Here is a 20,706-nt window from a genome sequence, read left to right as displayed (position 1 = left end):
CTGCATTTACACCAGCAACTTTTACTTTTAGCTCTTATGCTGGTTCTTAACCATTACTACTCTTTTGTGCTCTGTTCAGTGTCATCTAATTGCCAGAAGGAACGCTCCTTTTTACTCATTCTCCTACTGCTCTTTTTTTTATGACATAAATTTATTTTCTTTCACTCTTTATTTAACTTTAAGAGGGTCTTCCTTATTGTTTCTTCTGTTGCACTGGTAACATTCAGGTGTCTGAACTCCTCAATTATGGGAAATTATAGTAGACAAGGTTTCTTGAATATTTCTGTGCATACAAGTCTTGAAATAGCTTGATCCATGTTTCAGATACATTGCTTGCACTGTTTAAACTTTGATGCCCTACTTCATTAATGAAGTTGGTTATGTTACCACATCTTCGTGTTTAGTCAGATTTCCATTACTCCTTGCATGTCTTTCCATGAATCTTCAGCTATGTATTGTTTCATCATCCAGTATGCTATGCACCCCTTTTCCTCAGACACTTTTGCTATCTAACTCTTTCCTCAGTCACCTTTGCTAAAATAATCTCTCTGGCATGCAGTCCCCTGCATCCCGTACATATGCATTGTTCTCAGCCATGAGCTTCTGCCTCACCTGAATTTCATCCCTTCATTTCAACTGTTCTCATTTATATCCTGCACATTTATTGCAATTTAACATACCTAAATGGTGTTCTCCTATGTCTTGTTTATTTTTCTCATAGTGCCATGAGAGTTGGATTAACTAGGCTGTCTCAGTGTGTGCAACCATAGTCATAGTTGCTGCTTTATATGCTTTCTCTAGCTGGTTGATTAGCTTTCCAGTGTTATTGTATCAATACAAAATGCATATTCCTTTGAGCAGCTTTTCAGCCAAAAAATGTCAAGAATCTTATTACTTCTTAAAACACGCTCAGCTCACACTTTAGGATTATGCTGCTGATCTCCATATATCAGGTCTTTCTGTTACTGGTAACTAACTGCAGTGTACCTAAGTTAGGTGATGATACAGACCAAAGGCCTAGCTGTATGATAAAATTTGTCTGTAAATATTGTTCAAGTTTGTGGCACTGCAAAATTAATAGGAAAACTTGCTGTTTATTCTGGAGATGAAATAGGAGATACATCAAAGATTAATTGCATTTATCAATTACAGAATATTTATGTTAGCCATTCTAGGCTCAGAGCAATAAATCATAGTTTCCTTTTGAAGAATAAAATGATAGAAATGTTGGCCATGATGTCATTATGCCCGGAGTCCGTGATGTATTTAAAAGATTGAATATTTGCGTAGGATATATGTTGATCACAATGGATGAAGACAGGATAATCAGCACCATCTTTCTTTGTTTTATCAAGTTTATCAAAGATGTGTAAGTACTTGATCACGTTTGAGTTAGCACAGTTAAGAAGTCAGTGCTTGTCAGCTCAGTTGCGGCAAAGATTGTGTGCCTTCATAGCTCGTCCTGATTGCAGACTTAGTGCTAATATTCTGCTGCCTTCGTTAAGCCTCAAGTTTTCTCTTTTACTTTGTAACTGAGATGGCTTGACTGCGTGCACATGATCAGTTACCACACTCATTTGGTAAATAATAGTTTATTAAGCTGTGATCATGCAACTGAGTTTGATTACGTGTGCATAATCTAAGTGCGAACAATGGTGATGAATCATGCTTCCTTTACTGTGGAATTAGTGTTCTGAGACAGGGATGTAGGAAGGAAATAAGTTACTTGAAGGCAAAATTAGTTTTACAGCTTAAAAATACCTACATGTTTCCTCTTCCTGTCATCTTCCCTGCCACCCCCCACAAATGTAGGCAATATAACAGTACGTTTAAACCCACAAAATATAACACAAATCAAGAAGCTCAAGAAGCTGCTATTTTCACGGGAAATACAACTAGTTTTGTAGGTATATATTTCCTCATTTTCTTTGTAGAAGATCAGCTGTAAGCAGAGACCTAGCATAGGCAAGAACCAAGGGAAAGAATGTATCACTTGTTCTGCATGCTCTTTTTCTAAGTAATTTAGCTGCAGTGACGAATAGTGACAAATTATTTCTTTGTAAGAATGTCAGAGTGACAAATTATTTCTTTGTAAGAATGTAAGAGGCCAAGGTCTGTGTGGTTACAACAATATGAGTATGTGACCCTTGTTAAGGCAAGCTTGGAATCTTTTGACTTGTGGTGTGTCAGAAATGTTCAGGCGTCCTCCTATCACCTTGAGCAAAGACGCAAAATTGAAGAAGTTGTTCTTTTGTAACCTCTGTGAAAGTGAGAGGTAATCTGAAATGTATCCAGCTGCAGTGTTTAAGCTTAAAAATGAACCTGTGAAGATATACAGCTGAGCCTCTGGAAAGTAAGGAATGTCACCGAGTCCTGGTCTTAAAGCAGACTCTAAATCCTTAGGGGTTGAACTGTGTCCTTGCTGTGCTTATGTCTTTGACTACACAGCACAGCAGATTTCCATTTTTAGGAGGGACACATTCCTGAAGAGTACTTAAACCTGTTTGGCCTCTTTATCCCACACACAGGAAATCAAATGCCACAAATCTTAAGTTACATTTGTCGAGCGGTTTCCAAAGATCATGTTGGAGACTTCCAGCGTTGAGGCAACTGTATGAATTCTAGCTTCTGGTGTTTGTGTTTCTGTCTTAATAAAGAAGAAAAAGCCTGAAAAAAAAAAAAAAAAAGACTAACAATTGGCAATAGATTTTCCTAGCATCAGTAGTGCTGAGGACATTGCTATTCATGCCAACACTGATGCCAAAATGTAAATTCTGCAGCATCGAGAAACAAAAAGTAAGCATTGATAGTTTCCCTTCTCCCCTCTTGCACTCTTTTTGTCTCTAATACTGATATCACACTCATTTTGTGTTAGTACTGACATGTGACTTCATGTTAACTGTGAAACACACGTCCCTCTAGATACAAAATACATGTTAGCTCACCATCTTGGCGTCAATACTGCACTAAGTTGTATGGCTGTTTCTAGTGATAGGTTTCTTGACATTTCTCAGATGTTCTTTGTATCTTACTCTGTGCAAAGAGCATGAGAAATGAGAGATATAGGAGCAGTGGTCTTGCGGGTATTGTGTAGCAAGCCATAAGGGATGAATTGATATTTGAGAATAAATTCTCTCTTCTCACGTGAGTGGCAGTGTAACCTGTATCATGGTTTCTCTGTGGAGTCCACCTAGCCTTGAGTTGTAGAGGAGATGCTTCTTACAACCCTGGACAAAAAGGAAGAGGGTCCTGATCAATGTTGACATTTTTGGCCAGAGTATCTTCACCAGACCTGGAGGAGTCTCTCGCAGAGGGAGGGAGATGGTCCAGAAAGTCCTCCATTTACTTTCTCTGCCTCAAGAATTATCTTTGATGGCCATAGATAACAACCAGGATTGGGTATTCTCCCTGAATATCATCTCCTCTTGCCTCTTTTGGCAACAGGATATTAGTCTGGGTCTAACACAACAGGACATTTCTTACATTCTTACTAGGGGGATAAACATACAGTATAGGGGCAGACAGGAGATAGAATCATCGAATCATTTAGGTTGGAAAAGACCTTTAAGATCATTGAGTCCAACCTTAAACCTAACACTGCCAAGTCCACCACGAAACCATGTCCCTAAGTGCCACATCCACAAGTCTTTTAAATACCTTCAGGGATGGTGACTTAACCTGTCGAATGCTTGATAACCCTTTCAGTGAGGAGATTTTTCCTAATAGCCAATCTAAACCTCCCCTGGCGCAATTTGAGGCCATTTCCTCTCATCCTATCACCTGCTACTTGGGAAAAAAGACCGACACCCACCTCGCTACAACCTCCTTTCAGGTAGTCATAGAGAGTGATAAGGTCTCCCCTCAACCTCCTTTTCTCCAGGCTAAACAACCCCAGTTCCCTCAGCCACTCCTCACAGGACTTGTTCTCTAGACCCTTCAGCAGCTTCGTTTCCCTTGTTTGGACGTGCTCCAGCACCTCAATGTCTTTCTTGGTGCAGCGTCAGCAGTGCTGAGTACAGGGGAACAATCACTTCCCTAGTCCTGCTGGCCACAATATTTCTGACACAAGCCAGGATGCCATTGGCCTTCTTGGCTGCCTGGGCACACAGCTGGCTTGTATTCAGCTGGCTGTCGACCAATACTCCCAGGTACTTTTCTGCCAGGAGGAATAAATTCTAAATAGTAACTTGAGACCAAAAAGAGTGATTTTTCGATGTAGTTGCCTTGTAAATTCAGGCTAGGTTTGAATTTTTTTTTTTTCTTGCTTGTGTATTTAACCTACCGTGGATGTTATGTGACCCATTTTCTTTTCCTGCTTCATTTGCATGAGTTCTTTGTATTTTCTTTGCAAGTTGAGTCACACAAAATTTGTGGTAGTGTGTAATCCAGTTATTAAAACTTAACTAACTTTTCTTTTCTGAAAAATACAAAAGACAGAGTAGAGGCTATCTATGTCTATTGTCATCCTGGTGGACTCTTCAGAAATTAAGAGCAAAAGCCTAAACATTAATGTAATCAGATAATGCTGCCTGCATCTTAGGGGGTTGAGCAATTGTTTTAGTTTAGTTTAGTTTTTCAGAGCAAAACTACATAAAATTGTATTGTAAGTTCTCGATGCTTACAGTTATATATATATGTTAATGCTACCACTGATACCTACTGTAAACAGAAGGATCACATGAGCAGCGCCTTATGGTCTTACGTAATGGACTACATACCTGGTATCATCTGATCTTGACCAGTAACTCTGTACCTCAAGCCCAGTACTTCTGGGTGAACATTTATGTTCTGGGTTCCTTCTGGGTTCCCCATTTATGGCTCTGTTGTCTGCAGGTAGCCCTCCAGGACAAGTAATCCATAATGGCTATCTTAATTCCTCGCTCTTCCCCGATCTTCATTAGGTCACATTGTAGGGAGCAACCATGATGTACATCTTCCTGTGTTGGTAAAATAATCTGTGTTGCCTGCCTAGCTGAAAGAGTGGACAAGAAATACACACCTGAGAAACATTCTGTGCAGATTAGGGAACTCATCCTTAATTGAGTCAGTAGCTTACCTAAATTAGTATTTTACTTCGGGTGTTAGTCTGCCTTCACTGTCTAGTCATTTTATCTTCCATATTTGCTGCATTAAGCAGCCTTGTGCTACCAGAAGTATGTTTTTAAGTATACTTACAAGATGTAACTATGTTATTCATAAAAAGTTTTCAAAATATTTTGATATGGAACTGAATACCTTAGCACATTTTTATTGACAAAAAAAAAAAAATTAAATTTCACTTAAAGAGCAATGTTTGGGTTTTTTTCCTGGCAGTGTCCTTTTATTTTCCTTTCCTCTTTAGCATAAAGAAAGGATTTCAGTATTTTAGAGGTGAAAAAATGTGCAAACTTAGCATCACCAGGCACAGGGGCAATCCTCAGTTTTGGATTTAGAGTAAACGGTAACAGAAAGAGAAACCTTGCATGTTGTAACAAGCTTGTGGTCAAAACATGAATTCTTCAGCCTTTGACTTCAGAAGGAATTTTGTCTGAGTAAACCTTGGCTATCAATTTAATTATTTTTGCTGTGGTGCCCACTCTTCTACTTCTGTCAGCTCTCAGGGTATACATACATTTCAGACTGTTGTGTAGAGAAGCTGTCTTTGGATTTCAGAAGCAATCTAATTACAGACCTCCACGGTAAGGTTCGTGGTGGGACATTTTCTGGAGGGATAGGAGTGAGTGAATGCATAGGTAATAATCTTCAGCAAGTATAGGGCTTACATGTGTTGGAAGTGTTTTTTTTCTGTCTAGGGTTAAGACCTCATCTAGGGTCATGCCTGTCCTCTACCTGATTCACAGGAATTTGAATCTGAAGTTCCTGCAGCTGAGGAGGGACATTTATACTATTCTGGGGAGAGAGGTGTCTCTTGCTAAAATCCTGATTTGCTTAAAATACTTCCACATTCTTTGGAGCATAAAGTAAAATTAAGGGTTAGGCTTAGCCCTAATTTGAAAGTTTAACAGTAAACTGTATAGTTATTCTTGCTTAGCCTGTCTGATCCGGTGTGTATTTTGTATTTAAGCAATCCAAAACAACTTTAGCAGAATTTCACTCCATTATTGTATCAACCGGTTCAGTTCCCTTGAGAGCTGGCAGATTCCGTTCTGAAACAAGCACAGAAGGGATTGAAATGTGTATCACCACTGAGTGTTCTCACCACTGGGCTGTTAGACATAAATCTAGGATGCAACTATTTCCATACTGCCTTTGTGAGTCTAGTTATAAATCTAGTTTACAAAAATTGAACGGTTTACTTAAAAAATGTAGAAACAAGCAATGCCCACAATTCCACTCAAACATGTTATTGTAGGATGCTGACACCTGAGTTCATAAATTTCAGGTTGATCAGAATTGTACTTTTAGCAAAAAAATTGTCCAGATCTACTTACAGATTGTACCTTCATCCTAAGCCTTTTACTTTAGAAGTTTAAAACTCTCTGGAAAATGTACAGCAGAACTAAAAAATTATAATTTCAATAATGTTTTTAAATATTGAAATGTTAATTTATTAATCAATAAACATTTTAATGTTCAAGAATCTCAGAAACCAGCCTTTTGAGATTTACAAACAAGCATTGAGATGCTTTTTGCCAAGATTCTACATGTCTCTTTTTGAACTGCTTGGCTTGATCTAGATGAGCTCTTTTAAAAGAGTGAAATGTTGTATAATGCTTGCATTAAACTGTAAATTAAGAAATATATGAAAGAGTGGAAATCAGGTTGTCAGAAAGCAAGTATTCCTTTATTGTAAATTAATATCCATTAAGTAGAGTAATCTCCACCTGTGATTAATTTTGTGCATAGGGACCAAACAAGGCTATATTCTGGTGTGTACAAATGCATCTCCTTTTGAAGTCTGTATATGTACAATAGCTCCCTGTTACTTTTGTCATCAGCTACTTTTTTAAGCTAATACCAAAAAAACAAAGTTAGTGTTGTATTTACATAAGACTGAAATTAATTTATAATTTCAACTGATTGTGTTACAGAGGGAGACTAGCTGTAAACATAAAAAAAATCATAGAGTATATTAGACACTGTTTTCTGTCTTCTACAGATTTCCTGTTCTTCAAGTCCAACTGTAACATCAAGTTCTGGTAGCAGTAGTTCTTTATCACCCCTTGGACCTCTTTGTAGACAGAGATCATTAGCAAACGGCGTTTTGTGTTCTGAGTCTAGCACGTCAGGTGTTTCTTCACCGACATCTAGCTATCCAAAAGCACCAGGCTTTGAACGAGAAGATCAGGTATGTGCATAACATGGGTCTAGAAGTACAAACGCAATCTTAAGTTGAGTTAGATTCAGCAGAAAATGTTGTCTGCCTTGTGTATCAGCACTGGTTTTTGATAATTTAGGACACAAGAGTTTGGACCCTCCTCTTTACTGAGCTAAACTGCGTCAAATTACTTTACAGTTGTCACAGGCCAAGAACACTCACGCAAACAGTCACTGCAGCTCAGCTGACATGCGATAAATTGTAACTTTGCAGAAATGTTGTGATTGTCATTTTGAGCCCATGTTGCCAAGAACAGAGCAAGATAACAATGCAAAAAAAATCATAGCTAGACGTGGTAGGATTCAGTTTTAATTATTGTTGAAAATTGATGGTGAAAAGAGCCATTAATGTCTGACTTGATACTATTTATCAGTTCCAATCTTTGATTAATTTCAGACTGTTTCTTCTTCCACGTGCAGCTGCCTCTCTCCTTGGACAAGTTCATTGCTGAGACAGACATAGGTGATAAAATATAACAAGCCTCTTGAAGAAAGAGAGAGAGATCTGTAGCATTAGCAGTGAGAGGAAAGTGGTTGAAATAGAAGTTGGTGAGGAGTTACAATCCTTTAGTCGGGGAGTGGGGAGAAAACAGGCAATGCTAGAGACAGTTGGGAGAAGGGAAGACTATATTTCAGGGATATGAAGCAGGTCTATTGGCCTGTGAGAAAAAAGCTGAAAGCCCAGGATTTACCTGTTAAAGCTAAATTTTTCTTGCTCTATTATAATACTGGTTACAGTTCTAAATTGTCAGAAAGGAACTGTTTAAAAAAAGGAACTCCGATGGCACATTTAAATAAGCTGCAGCCAAGCTGATCAGTCTTCTTGCAAACCTGTGACTTGTCAGAATTAAGTTCTATAACCTGAGATGCACAGAGAAGTGCAGAAGTAAAATACAGAAAAATAATGAAAGGAAGGAAAGTGGTTTTTGTAAATGGTAACTTGTTATAGGTGATGGCAAGGTCATTACTCTAGAGTAAAGTTCTCCACGCAGGGTTGCTTTCTTACATGTAGATGTTCAGACAGACTATAGGTTAGAGAGGTGGTCATTGTGACAGGAAGGATTTCCATCTCCCAATATGGGGATCAAGTAATCATTGATCAAATGTCATGGAAGCAAGGCAGTTACAGTATCAAACGGCTGCTCTCTGGACATTAGGCAGCAATAACTGAGAAATTATGTAATTGTTGGTGAAGATCTCTTTTGTTGTTTTGGTCACAATTAGTGAGTAATGTAGTGCTACAAAGAATGTGTCTCAGCAGCAAAAACGTCATGTGCTTGCCTTTTAGTGACCACAATGAACCTGTCTAGAGAGAAAGCAGTGATGGATTTTGCAATTGATAAAAAAGTATCTAGAGTGGTGGGAGGCATATAAAGAGGAGGAGAGTTGTTACTGCTAGGGAGCTTTCACTACAAGACATATTAGGAATCTCCCAAAGGAAACAAAGAACAGACACAACAAGACTGCTCTAAGGCAGCAGGAAGAACCACTTTTTCCTAAGGAGACAGAGAGCACCTTACAGAGTTTACTGGAGCTCAGGAAGTCACTGAAAAGTACTGGCCTGAAAAGAAGAGAGATCCTTTGATCCTGTTCTGCAACAGCACAGGGGGCAAAGAGAAATTGCTTAGAATTCCCTTTTATTTAAGTATGTCTCACTTGTTTCAAAAGTTACCTTATTATAAAATGGTGTTCAAAGAAAATCTGCCCTTATATTTGATTTTATTGTTTTGTTGTTGTTGTTATTTGTAGCATGATCAGTTTAAGGGAAAATCTGGGCAGTTCCACTCAAAACTTTTGGCTACTTCAGGCTTCTATCCCACCAGCCTCTTGGAGAAGTATTCCCCAGCTGGTGAGCATTTGGGACATGTTATTTGTGTCACAGCATAATGCTAACATGGCTACTCAATTTTTGGACCAGAAATAACTTGCATGTGCTCAATTATGCATATAAGTGGAACAATTGCAACTGCTGCTCCTTTTCCATGTAGATTTACTCTATGATCATTGAAATGTAATTCTCCATATGGGACTGCAGTGAGGGAAATGAAGTCAGCCTGTTGAAGATACCATTATAGGGATACCACTGACCCTTCACAAACTAATCATGTATTTTACAGCAATGACTCATAAAGTTCATATATTACAGAGATTTTTCTTCTTTCAGGCAAAGCATCGAAGCTTCCCAGCTGAGAATCAGCAGAAAATAAATGAACAAGACAACAAGCAGGTATTGCCAAAAGCTAAACGCTGTAAATATTTTGCCCTTTTTGATAATTTATTTATGCAGTATCAAAGTTATGTGGTGCTTTACAACATAGTCCAAGGAAAATTTGTGCCCAGTGACAGGACAAGAGGCAACGGGCACAAACTGAAACACAGGAGGTTCCATCTAAATGTATGGAAATACTTTTTTACTGCACGTGTTAGACTTGAGCATTGGAACAGGTTGCCCAGGGAGGTTGTGGAGTCTCCCTCCTTGGAGTTATGCAAAAGCCGGCTGGACCTGGTTCTGGACAGCTGGCTCTAGGTTCTGTGAATATGTGCAATAGATGTGTGCTGCAGGGAGTACCAGGGACGAGAAGAATGTGAGGCAATTTGAGGATGCTTTTAATTATTGCAATTCTGTGGCAGAGTTTTCACAGTGAAATTTTGGATTAACTTGATTTGGGGATGGGTTGATAAAATTTAAGGATGGCCAGAATGAAGATAACGATACAGTTGTTCAAGTGTCAGATGCTCAAAACTAGAAAAATAGTTAAAGTGACAGGGTAGAGGGCATAGCTTTGACCTGTCGTGAAGCTATAAATCCATCAGGTGTTTGAGGTCATTCTATATATGCAAAGGAGCTTAAAACTCTGCCAGCTTTGCACTGCTAGAACAAGAACTCTGATGCTATCTTAATGATCAAGATAAACAAGAACAGAAGTGTTACCATTTGCCATTCATGCAGCTGCACAGGAGTGTAAAAAAAAAAAACCACTGGAGGGTTAAAATGTATCTTACGTTTAAAAAGCAGGAGGAATGGTGCAGAATAGGTAAGGAGAGAAAACACAAGATAGTTAGAGGTGGATCCTATAAGTTCTGTGTAAAAGAGTGATAGGACATGAACCAGTTTAAAAGTATACATTGGGTTTTTTCCTTTACACATCTATAAATTAGTGAGAGTGGCAGCCTTGGAAATGCTTTTAATTTTTTGTGATCTGCCCTAAAAAGTAGTTTTTGCATGACTTTCTACTGCTATTAAATGTTTGTAACAGAGTAAATAGGACATACCCAGTTTAACATCTTTATCAATGACCTGGTGGGGGAATCAAGTTTGCAGATGACATGAAATTGGCGGGACCAGTCAATAGGGCTGGGCTGCCATTCAGAGAGATGTAGACAGACTAGAGGAATAGGCCAACAAGATCTTTATGAAATTCATTAAGGACAAGTGCAAAGTCCTGCACCTGAGAAGCAAGAACCTCTTGCAACAATATAGGCTGAGAACAAGAACTAACTGGAAGGCAGCTCTGCGGAAAAGGACCTGAGATTCTTCATAGACAGCAAGCTGAAATGTGAGCCAACAGTGTGCTCTAGCAGTAAAGAAGGCCCAACGTTATCCCCGGTTGTATTAACAGGAGCATGGAGTAGATCAACAGAAGGGGTTACCCTTCTGCTTAACACTTGCTAAACTATGTCTAGAATACTGCATCTGGTTTTGGGCTCACAGTACTGGGATTACATCAGTAAACTAGTGCAAGCTTAGCACATGGCTGCCAAGATGGTGAGGGGACTGGAGCGCTTGCCCTGCGAGGAGAGGCTGAGAAAGCAGAGCTTGCGTGGAGAAAAGAAGGCTTCCGGAGGACCTAGTAGCAGCCTTCCAATACCTATGAGGAGGTCATCAAGAAGATGGAGCCGGCCTGTTCGCAGTGGTGCACAGTGGGTGGACAAGAGAGAACAGGCATAAATTGAAACAAGAAGCTCTGACTGGGTATAAGAAAATTTTTTTCACCATGGCAAGAGTCAAGCAGTGGTTGCTGAGTGTGGTTGTGCAGTCTCCATCCTTGGAAGTTTTCAAGACCAGACTGGCTAAAACACTGAGTAACCTGATCTGACTTCATAGTTGACCTAGCTCTGATTAGGAGGTTGGACTAGGTGACCTCCTGAAGTTCCTTCCAACCTGAATTTTCCTATTATCCGGTGATCCTAAGAATACTTAGCAAGTTGTTTTAATTCTCTTCTTTTTTAAAAAAGTGTTATTTAATCTCCATTTAAATAGTGCAGAATGTGTGAAATTCTGCTATGTAATTATAAAGCTGTTGACATCTTTTTTTAATAACTTTTCTATCCTGTCTCATTTCTGTTTATTTTATCTCTCTGTTCTGTTTAGATATCCCCTAGAACAGAGTTTTGAAGCCACAGATAGGGATAGTCTTGGTCTGTCAAAACAAAAGAAGGAAAGGAATCTTTGAGCTGCATGAGTGCCTCTGTCTGTAGGTATAGGGTGGGACAAGAAGCTTGCTGTTCGTAAGTATGTTAGGCAGGAAAAAGAGACTTAAATAGTCTAGTAGATGTAGGTGTTTATGCTGGGGAGAAAGAGAACTAACTGAAGAAATCCATCAGCTTTGTGTGGGTATGTGAAATTTCTTCACTTCCCTCTCACCAAGAGGCCTCAGCTTAAGATGGGACAGGCCAAAAGGAGATTTATTTTGAGTCTGATAATTTTTCAGTAATACGAAAAGCCTGTATTGCCTCTCCTACTTGTGTTGACTTTGACATGATGTTTCTCCAATGACAGGGATCATGATCGGGCTTATAACCTAAGAATCCTATGCCTTGTCATTTCTTCATTTTACTTCTCTAATTATACAGCTGTTCTTTATGGTTTTATATGTATTGCTAGTTCAGAGATTACTTTTTTTTTCGGCTCAAACATTTATGAAAACAGAAACCAGCAAAGAAATGTTCCATTTAACATATTGCATTGGGATATTAGAGAATGTGTTCTGAATTCAGTGTAAATTTACAATATTGGAACAAAGTTTGGAAAAGCGTATCACAGAATCATAGAAGAGTTGAGCTTGGAAGGGACCTCTGTTGAAGTTCAACAAGTCTGAGCACAAGGTTCTGCACCAGGGTCAGGACAGTCCCCAGTATCAGTACAGACTGGGTGATGAATGGATTGAGAGCAACACTGCAGAGATGGACTTGGGGATACTGGTGGGTGAAAAATTGGATGTGAGCCAGCAACGTACACTTGCAGCCCAGAAAGCCAATTATCCGGGGCTGCGTCAAAAGAAGCGTGGCCAGCAGGTCGAGGAAGTGATTCTCCCCCTCTACTCCACTCTCGTGAGACCCTACCTGGAGTGCTGCATCAGCTCTGGGGTTCCCAGTACAAGAAAGACATGGACCTGTTAGAGTGGGTCCAGAGGAGGGACATGAAAATGGTCTGAGGGCTGGAACACCTCTGCTATGAAGTGAGGCTGAGAGAGTTGGGGTCGTTCAGCCTGCAGAAGGGAAGGCTCCGGGGAGATGTTGTTGCAGCTTTCCAATACTTAAAAGGGGCTTATAAGAAAGACCGAGAAAGACTTTTTGTCAGGGCCCATAGTGACAGGACAAGGGGCAATGTTTTTAGACAGAAAGAGGGTAGATTTAGATTGGCTATAATGATGAAATTCTTTTCTGTGAGAGTGGTGTGGCACTGGAACAGGTTGCCCAGAGAAGTTGTGGATGCCCCATCCGTGGAAGTGTTCAAGGTTAGGTTGGGTGGGGCTTTGAGCATCACTTCAAGCATCTCATCTAGTGGAAGATGTCCCAGCCCATGGCAGGGGGGTTGGACTAGATGATCTTTAAAGGTTCCTTCCAACCCAAACCATTCTATGATTCTCTGGAGGTCTGTGGTCCATCTGTCCCCTTGTCAAAGTGGGGTCAGCTAGAGCAGGTTGCTCAGTGCCTTCTATTGTGGTGTTTTGAATATCTCCAAAAGTGAAGACTCCACAGCCTTTTTGGGCAACACGTTCCAGTGTTAGTCCACAATCGCAGTAAAAAATTTTTTGTGTGTAAGTGAAACTTTCTGTATTTCAGTTTGTGCCCATTTTTAAAGAAAAAATTATTCATTCTCATGGTCATTATCGCCCTCAATCTTGCGCTTTATCTGGCTTTGAAATAGAAATTTTCTGTGGTATTGGTAGAAATCAGGAGAGTAGATACTGCACAATCACTGCTTGTGACACAGAAGGCGATGAGAGGATGTGTGGATTGATTCACAGTTAAATCTTGTTTTTATTAACTAAAAGATTGGAGGGAATAAATAAACAATAAACAATAAAAGGAATTAATACACTGGAAACTCTGCACCAAGTCCCTGTAGACTTTGTAAAGTTATTTTCCAGTTTAGAATGTTACATAGTTACATATTGTTTGCATTTCTTACATTTTATAATTTAAATGTGTGATTTGTATTAAAAAAATGTTCAGCTAGAAAGAAGTAGCACAGGTACAGGTCATTATATAATGTGATACGTGTGTGCAGTGCAGTCATGTTTCTCAGTTACCTAAACCGAAGATCAGTTTATGTACCAATTACATTTAGATTAAATGAGAAAATTTGCAGGTCAGAAAAATAATATAGAATATAATTTGTGTATGAATGCATAATGAAATGGTACAGTTCCTCCATAGATACTTTCCTTTTGAAAAGGAGCATCAGACTTCAGCTAACTAATTATGTTTGTAGAGCTTATTTGCAAGTATTTAAATACCTTTTTTCTGAAAGCAGAATTCCCTTGTATGGTAGTGATGTCCAGCCACATTGGAGAAATGCACTTGCTGGTAAATGATAAGGAAAATTATCCTCATCTATTCATTCAGAGGGTTCTTCTGGATTTCTTTCTGTTTGACTTAAAATAACTACTTTTAAAAATACATTCTGTTTATTTTATATGTTTGTACATACATCCATGTAAGTGTGTTTGTGTGTGTATGCATATGTTGTTTGGTTTTTTTTAACAGAACCATCTCAGTGTTTTTTCAGCGGTTAACCCACTTGCTTCAAGTATAACTTCCAGTCTGGCCTCCAGTCTTGGATCAGATACTTCATCTCCTACAACTGTCTCTGCTATCAGTGCCAAAGCTCCCCCGTTCTATTCTGGCAGTAACACAGTTGAATCGGTAATAGGTAAGTCTTAACGTTTAATCTCTGATTGTACATGTTTTGTTGCATTATTCAAGTTCTGCTTGTTTCAGCATAGGTTCAAAGAGCTTATTGCTGAAGACAGTAATGTTGTACACATCTGCTTTATTATATGTAATTAAAAGCAATATCTGAAATTTAATTTAAATGTTTTCACCCCAAATCATTATTTTTCACAAGGTTTTCAATGTGAGCATAGGAATGAGTGAATGGGAAATTTAAACTGGAATTTTGGCATTGGTATTGGCCAGTGATTTAAAAAATGTGTAAAACCTTCATAATGCAACTCACTGTATTGCTAGGAGTAGAAGTACTGTCTCCTCAACTTCTTCTGATGGGCTGATGAGATTTGATTCTTTTTTTTGATGTTGCCATAGCAGGTGCGATTACAGATCTTACCATCCTCACATGAAAATGGGACATTTTTCTTTGGCTGACTGCATATTCTCCAGTCTGGTTATTTGTGTGTTCAAGGACAAAATCTTGTTCACAGTCTGTGGACCAGATCTGAAAGGACACAAAGAGGAGGAGCCCTTACTTTCTGGGTACACAAGACAGATTCTGGGAAATACTTCTGAAATTTCTGTCGTTAGCCCGGAGCCTTTCCCATGCTTCCAACCAGCTAGGTTGTTTATGTGAAAAATGATAAAAGGAGTTAAATGTTTCAATAATAATTAGACACTGGGAACTTCAAAACTGGTCGTGGTACTCCTGCTATGGTCTGACAGGTGCTGGATAGAGAGGAATAATCGCTTCCCCCAACCTGCTGGCTGCACGTTTACTAACGCAGGCCAATATGCTGTTAGCTTTTATTGCCACAGAACATGCTGAATGTGCCATTCATCAGAATTCCTAGATCTTTTTCTGCAATGCTGCTTTGTGATCATTTGGCCCTCAGCCTGTACTCTTGCAAGGGATTATTCTGTCCCAGGTGCAGCATTATTGTATTTGCCTTTGTTGAACTTCATGCAGTTTCCATCAGCCCAGTTCTCCAGCCTTTTGAGATCCCTCTAAATGGCAGTCCTGCCATCGAGTGTATCAGCTGCTCCCCTTAATTTAGTGTTATTCACAAACTCATTGAAATTTGTGGCACTTTTACACTAAATGTGGTTTATTGAGGAGGCCATGGCAGGGAATGTTGTGATTTGAAAGGTGCTGTATTTCACGTTCTGTGGTCTAAGTCACATGATCAGGGAGTTGCTGTGATTAGCTGGTGTACTTGAAGCTTTCTGTGTTTAAATCGATGTGTAGCAGCAACGAGGAGACTGCAGAGAGTGAGTCAGCACTTCAGCATGGTAAGTTAGGCATTCACTGTTTTAATTTTTTTAGGAAAAAAATCTATGCAGAATATTAAATGACGGATCTTTCTCTGCAGTCTCACAAGTGTATAGCTTGCTTTCCTTAAAGGTTTGTTTGATGATCTGTGTGTTAGAACAGAATAAATTTTAAATTATTTTTAAATTTCAGAATTAGAATGAGCAGAATTTTAGTTTTGATTCTATGCAAATAATGTAATTTCATCGGCTTACAGTTAATATTTTAAGGTGCATTATGGAATGAAATCACATTTTTCTCAGGATAAACATTGCTTCTGGAATAAGTAGAGGCTAGTTGGCTGTAACAAGTTACTCATACAACAATAAAAACCATGGTCTAATTTCTGTATAGTAGATGTGTTGCTAATTCAGTATGTTTAAATCATGATATACTGAAGAAGTATTGCAAAGTCGTTTAAACAGTGATACGCTATGTTTCCCATGTCCCAGTGTGATTATATTATTGAGCATAAGAGACTCTTGATTCCTCTGAGTTAGAATATGCCTCTGCTGTCTACGGATGGTTTTCTAAAAGTTTTCAGTATGCTATGTTTGTTAACAAAATATGAATCTTAAAATACCTGTGTCATGTATGCATAAGTCAATGTACTTCATGGCAACTGTGTAGATTTGTTTTGGTTTTTTTTTTTCCTTAAAAGAATTTCATCTATATATAAATCCTTTTTCCAGAGTTCTGCTTCATGGATATACAGGATGGCATTGAAAATAAAGTGCTGCACATAATCTGAATAGAGCAGAAAATTAAGACCTTATTGTAGAACAGAAAATAAATACATAGTGTTCTTGTAGGAAGTGGTGGATTGAAGAATCATAAAAAAAAGGGATAGAAAAAGAGCTGCAGCGAGGGAAGGGGCTAGGTGTTTATGGGAAAAGGGGATGAATGGGTTTGGATAAAGGATTAGGGGAAATGCAGGAGAGTTACGTTAGCAAGGACTGAGGAAGCTTAGTCAGACAGTGGGGTCTGTAGCCCTTTCTGTGGCCCTTTATCTCAATCTCAAAGGGAGCTCCAAGCCCTCTGTGTCTGCTCTCTGAGTAATAGTCCCCAAGAGCTGGGGAAGAGAAGGGTGCAGGGGAGTTGGGAATAAGCATACCAATCAGTTAGAACTAGTATTCAGCATGGTGTTCATCTCACCAGCTTTAAGAGCTGTAATGGCATATATATGAAAGTTTTCCCTTTTACAAAATACAGAGGATATCCTTCACTGTGTGTCTGTAGTATGCTTAAGATTATGACCTAGATGCAAAAGAGTTCTATGATGGAAGCACTAACAAAAATAGTCAAATAAAGTTTCCTCATTTCAGCCATCATGATAGTTTTATGGATAATTCAAGGATAATTCATTGATACAATATTTTGTTTAACAGGTTCTGCTCTAGATTTGCATTTTAATGATGTGAACGTCGCGTCCATAGAGAGAGAATTAGAAGATCAAGAAGGCAGTGACCTTGGATTAGCAAGTAAGAGGTCCAATTCGTAAAATTATACTAATTTAAAATATCTTTCTTTCTTACCTTTCTAAACTTTTACTCACCAAAATAGTTACAGACAGCAAAGACTTTGAAGAAAAGTCCTCAGTTTTGTTCCAGCTGTTTAACTTTGTGGCATAAAGGGATTGCACCTCTATCAAACTGTCTGTATTTTGCGAGGGATCAGTCTGTTAAACATTTTGGTTTGGGTTTTTTTTAACATGCTTCATGACTTGGGCCCATGGGCATAACAGCTGATGGAAGGACTTACATGCATTTACAGGAAGGCATTACGCTTGAGCTTGACTGCCTGCATGTTGAATGCTGCAAATGTCTGACAGCAGGCAGTATGTGCTGTGGGGACGGACAAGTACTTCCATGGTTAGGTGGTTGCTGAGAGGGGGAGCAGGGACAATTCTTGAGGAGAAGGAGCTAGCAACCTTTAGGACTTTAATACTTGCAAGTTAGGGACTTAATCTTTCTATAAATCTAACCTGGAAGGAGCAATTTAGTTGAAGGTCTGTTGGAAAGTATTCAGCCATTTGACCTCTTCTGGGAAAGGACAGGAGAGGAAGACATAGCAAAGGAGAGCAGTGCAGGGAAGAGACAGCAGAGAGGAAGTATGGGGGGGAGGGGGCATCAAGAAATTAAAATGCCACCTTTTCTTTGTGAAAGTAGAAAAGGGAAAATAATCGAGAGAAAAAACCCAGAAAAATAGGAAGTGAAAACTGAGGAACTATAATTTTGTTATCATATTCCTTTGAGAGTGATAGAGCAAGAGAACAGACAGGTTTTTACAGCACTTTCATTTATTTTCTGATACCTGTTTTGCTAACATTTCTTTGAAGGAGGTCTACAGTGATTATTAAGTTGGTTGTGCATATGTGTTAAGCTTCCACTTGCGCGAATAAAACTGTATTCTTGGATGGCAAACGTGTTCCTCCTATGTCCTTCTTGCCCTGTGGCTCTAGATGCAAAGGGTAAAACACCTATAGCTATGCCCTAGTTTATTATTGCTGACTGTTGCTCCAAGAAGAAAAGCTTGCACTTGGTGTCTATACATTATGCAATTTAATGATTACATCCTTAGCCCACTGGCTCTAACAAATATACAGATATATTTGATGTTGTTGGAATATGTAAGCTGTCACTGGGATCGCAGTGGATAGGTGTCGTGGTTTCAGCCCAGCCGGTAACAAAGGACCACGCAGCCGCTCGCTCACTCTTCCCCGCCCCCCTCCGGTGGGATGGGGAGGAGAATTAGAAAGGAGAATAGAAAAAAAAAAACCGGAACCTCGAGGGTTGAGATAAGGACAATTTACTGGGACAACACAAAAAGAGAAGTTACAACAACAACGGTAGTAATAAAAGAAATATACAAAACGAGTGATGCACAGTGCAACTGCTCACCACCTGGAACCCTACGCTCCGCCACTTCCCCCACTGAAAGCCGAGAGCCCAGCCCCTAGCCCACTCCCCATTTATATACTGAGCATGATGTCACATGGTATGGAATAGCTCCTTGGCTAGTTCAGGTCAGCTGTCCCGGCTGTGCCCCTTCCCAGGTTCCTGTGAAAATTAACTCTATCCCAGCTGAACCCAGGACAATAGGACAGTACCCAGGTATTACAGATTCAAGACTTTTTCGTAAGGCATGGAAATCGTTTTGACCCAAGTGAACATCAAGTGCCCTCACTCCCTTGGGAAAGCATATATTACAAGCAACTGTAAGTTGCTTCTTTTCAGAAATAACACAGATGTCCAGAGAGATTCTGCTTGAAACTTTTCCTCCTCTGGGTGCTTCCTTTGCAGTGCAAGTGGACAGTTCTAGGCAAGATCACTAATTTTATCACCCCAGTAGTGTGCGGATACATGAAGCTTCAGAGCAAACAGAGAATTCAGGAAAGTCACTTGGTTTGAAATGGACTTTTTCACTTCATCAGCTCAGTTGTTTGAAGGTGGGCAGAAGACGCCTCACATAAAGTGACTGGTGTCGTGCTTCTGTCTTCAGATCTGAGGAGAGCATTTGGGGAGGCAATTTACAATTCACGTTCGGTGGTGGTGATGTTTTGGCATCAAGTAGATCTAGGCAGATTGTAGCAGTGGCTTTGTTATTGATAGCAAGAGCTAGAAGAAACTAGTTCTGGATCGCACTGATTAAGAAGTTTCTTAAACCAAATATTAATTTCTGAGATCTTGACAACAGTGCTACAAGTCCTAGTGCCCCTCCCACCTTGACTCTGTTTTCTCCCAAGGTGGTTCTTTGTTACTAGGGCTGTATGTGTGTGTTGTGGTTTAACCCCAGCCAGCAACTAAGCACCACGCAGCTGCTCACTTACTTCCCCCCCACCCAGTGGGATGGGGGAGAGAATCGGAAAAAATTTAAAAAGAAATACAGATATTTAACCATCATTACTGGAACTCCAGCAAAGACTGGGGTCCAAAACTGACAAACCCCATAACTGCAGCCTGTTTTGGATGCTACAAGCGGCCCATTCTAGTAAGATTAATAGTGAATATTCAGTTATCTATTCAGAAAATGACAGAGTGCAACTGATTCGTGTTTATAAAACCTTTGCTCATAGCAAGATAAAGATGCTGCGGAAAACCAAAACATTAGATTCCTGTACTACTAGACATTCAGCTAATCGATAGCAATACTGGTATCTGTGCAAACTGCTAGTCTATAAAACCTGTGAACTTGACAAAACAGTTTAATAGAACAGAGGAAAAAAAAAAAGAACTAATAATGATAATGATAACACTAATGAAATGACAATAGTAATAATGAAAGGATTGGAATAAACAAGTGATGCACAATGCAATTTCTCACCACTCGTCGACCGAAACCCAGCTAGTCCCCAAGCAGCAATCCCTCCTCCCCTGCTCCCTCCGGTTTATATACTACATGTGACATCACATGGTATGGAATACCCCATTGGCCAGTTTGGGCCAGCTGCCCTGGCTGTGTCCCCTCCCAACTTCTTGTGCCCCTCCAGCCTTCTTGCTGGCTAGGCACGAGAAGTTGAAGAATCCTTGACTTAGTTTAAACATTACTTAGCAACAACTGAAAACATCAGTGTGTTATCAACATTCCTCTCATACCGAACTCAAAAACATAGCACTATGCCAGCTACTAGGAAGACAACTCTATCCCAGCTGAAACCAGGACAGTGTGGTACCTGTATACTTAAGGTTATTAAGGGGTCCATACAGAATGACCCAAAATGTTACAGTCTCAATAGGTAATCATCTAGTTTTATGTAGATTCTTGTCAATAATATTAGTGGGAATATCTTCAGAGGTTTTAGGGCTTTCTATTTATTTTGGTTGATTGACTTCTTACAATTTTCTGTCCAGTGATGATGCTAAAAGGTTGTTCCTTCACCAGAAGAGTTTATATGTTATCTA

At 39.5% G+C, this 20,706-nt stretch overlaps 1 protein-coding gene across 18 annotated transcripts in view; it reads left to right on the top strand.

The window, feature by feature from the left end:
* UNKL (unk like zinc finger) overlaps positions 1–20,706 on the top strand; it is a 60,316-nt gene that overhangs the window by 28,600 nt on the left and 11,010 nt on the right. For 13 of the 18 annotated variants that reach the window (XM_052773070.1, XM_052773076.1, XM_052773072.1 and 10 more), the window contains 4 exons: positions 7,100–7,288; positions 9,482–9,544; positions 14,311–14,476; positions 17,194–17,286. In XM_052773070.1, coding sequence (XP_052629030.1) covers positions 7,100–7,288; positions 9,482–9,544; positions 14,311–14,476; positions 17,194–17,286 — 511 coding nt within the window. Of the gene's footprint in view, positions 1–7,099; positions 7,289–9,481; positions 9,545–14,310; positions 14,477–15,032; positions 15,787–17,193; positions 17,287–20,706 lie in introns of those variants that run through there. The other 5 variants (XM_052773077.1, XM_052773073.1, XM_052773069.1 and 2 more) reach the window with 3 other exon arrangements.

The sequence above is a fragment of the Harpia harpyja genome, chromosome 21 (genome assembly GCF_026419915.1).
Source record: "Harpia harpyja isolate bHarHar1 chromosome 21, bHarHar1 primary haplotype, whole genome shotgun sequence".
NCBI classification, from domain to species: Eukaryota; Metazoa; Chordata; class Aves; order Accipitriformes; family Accipitridae; genus Harpia; species Harpia harpyja.
Note: the sequence above shows the minus strand (reverse complement) of the source record. Positions and strands in the feature narration are given on the sequence as shown.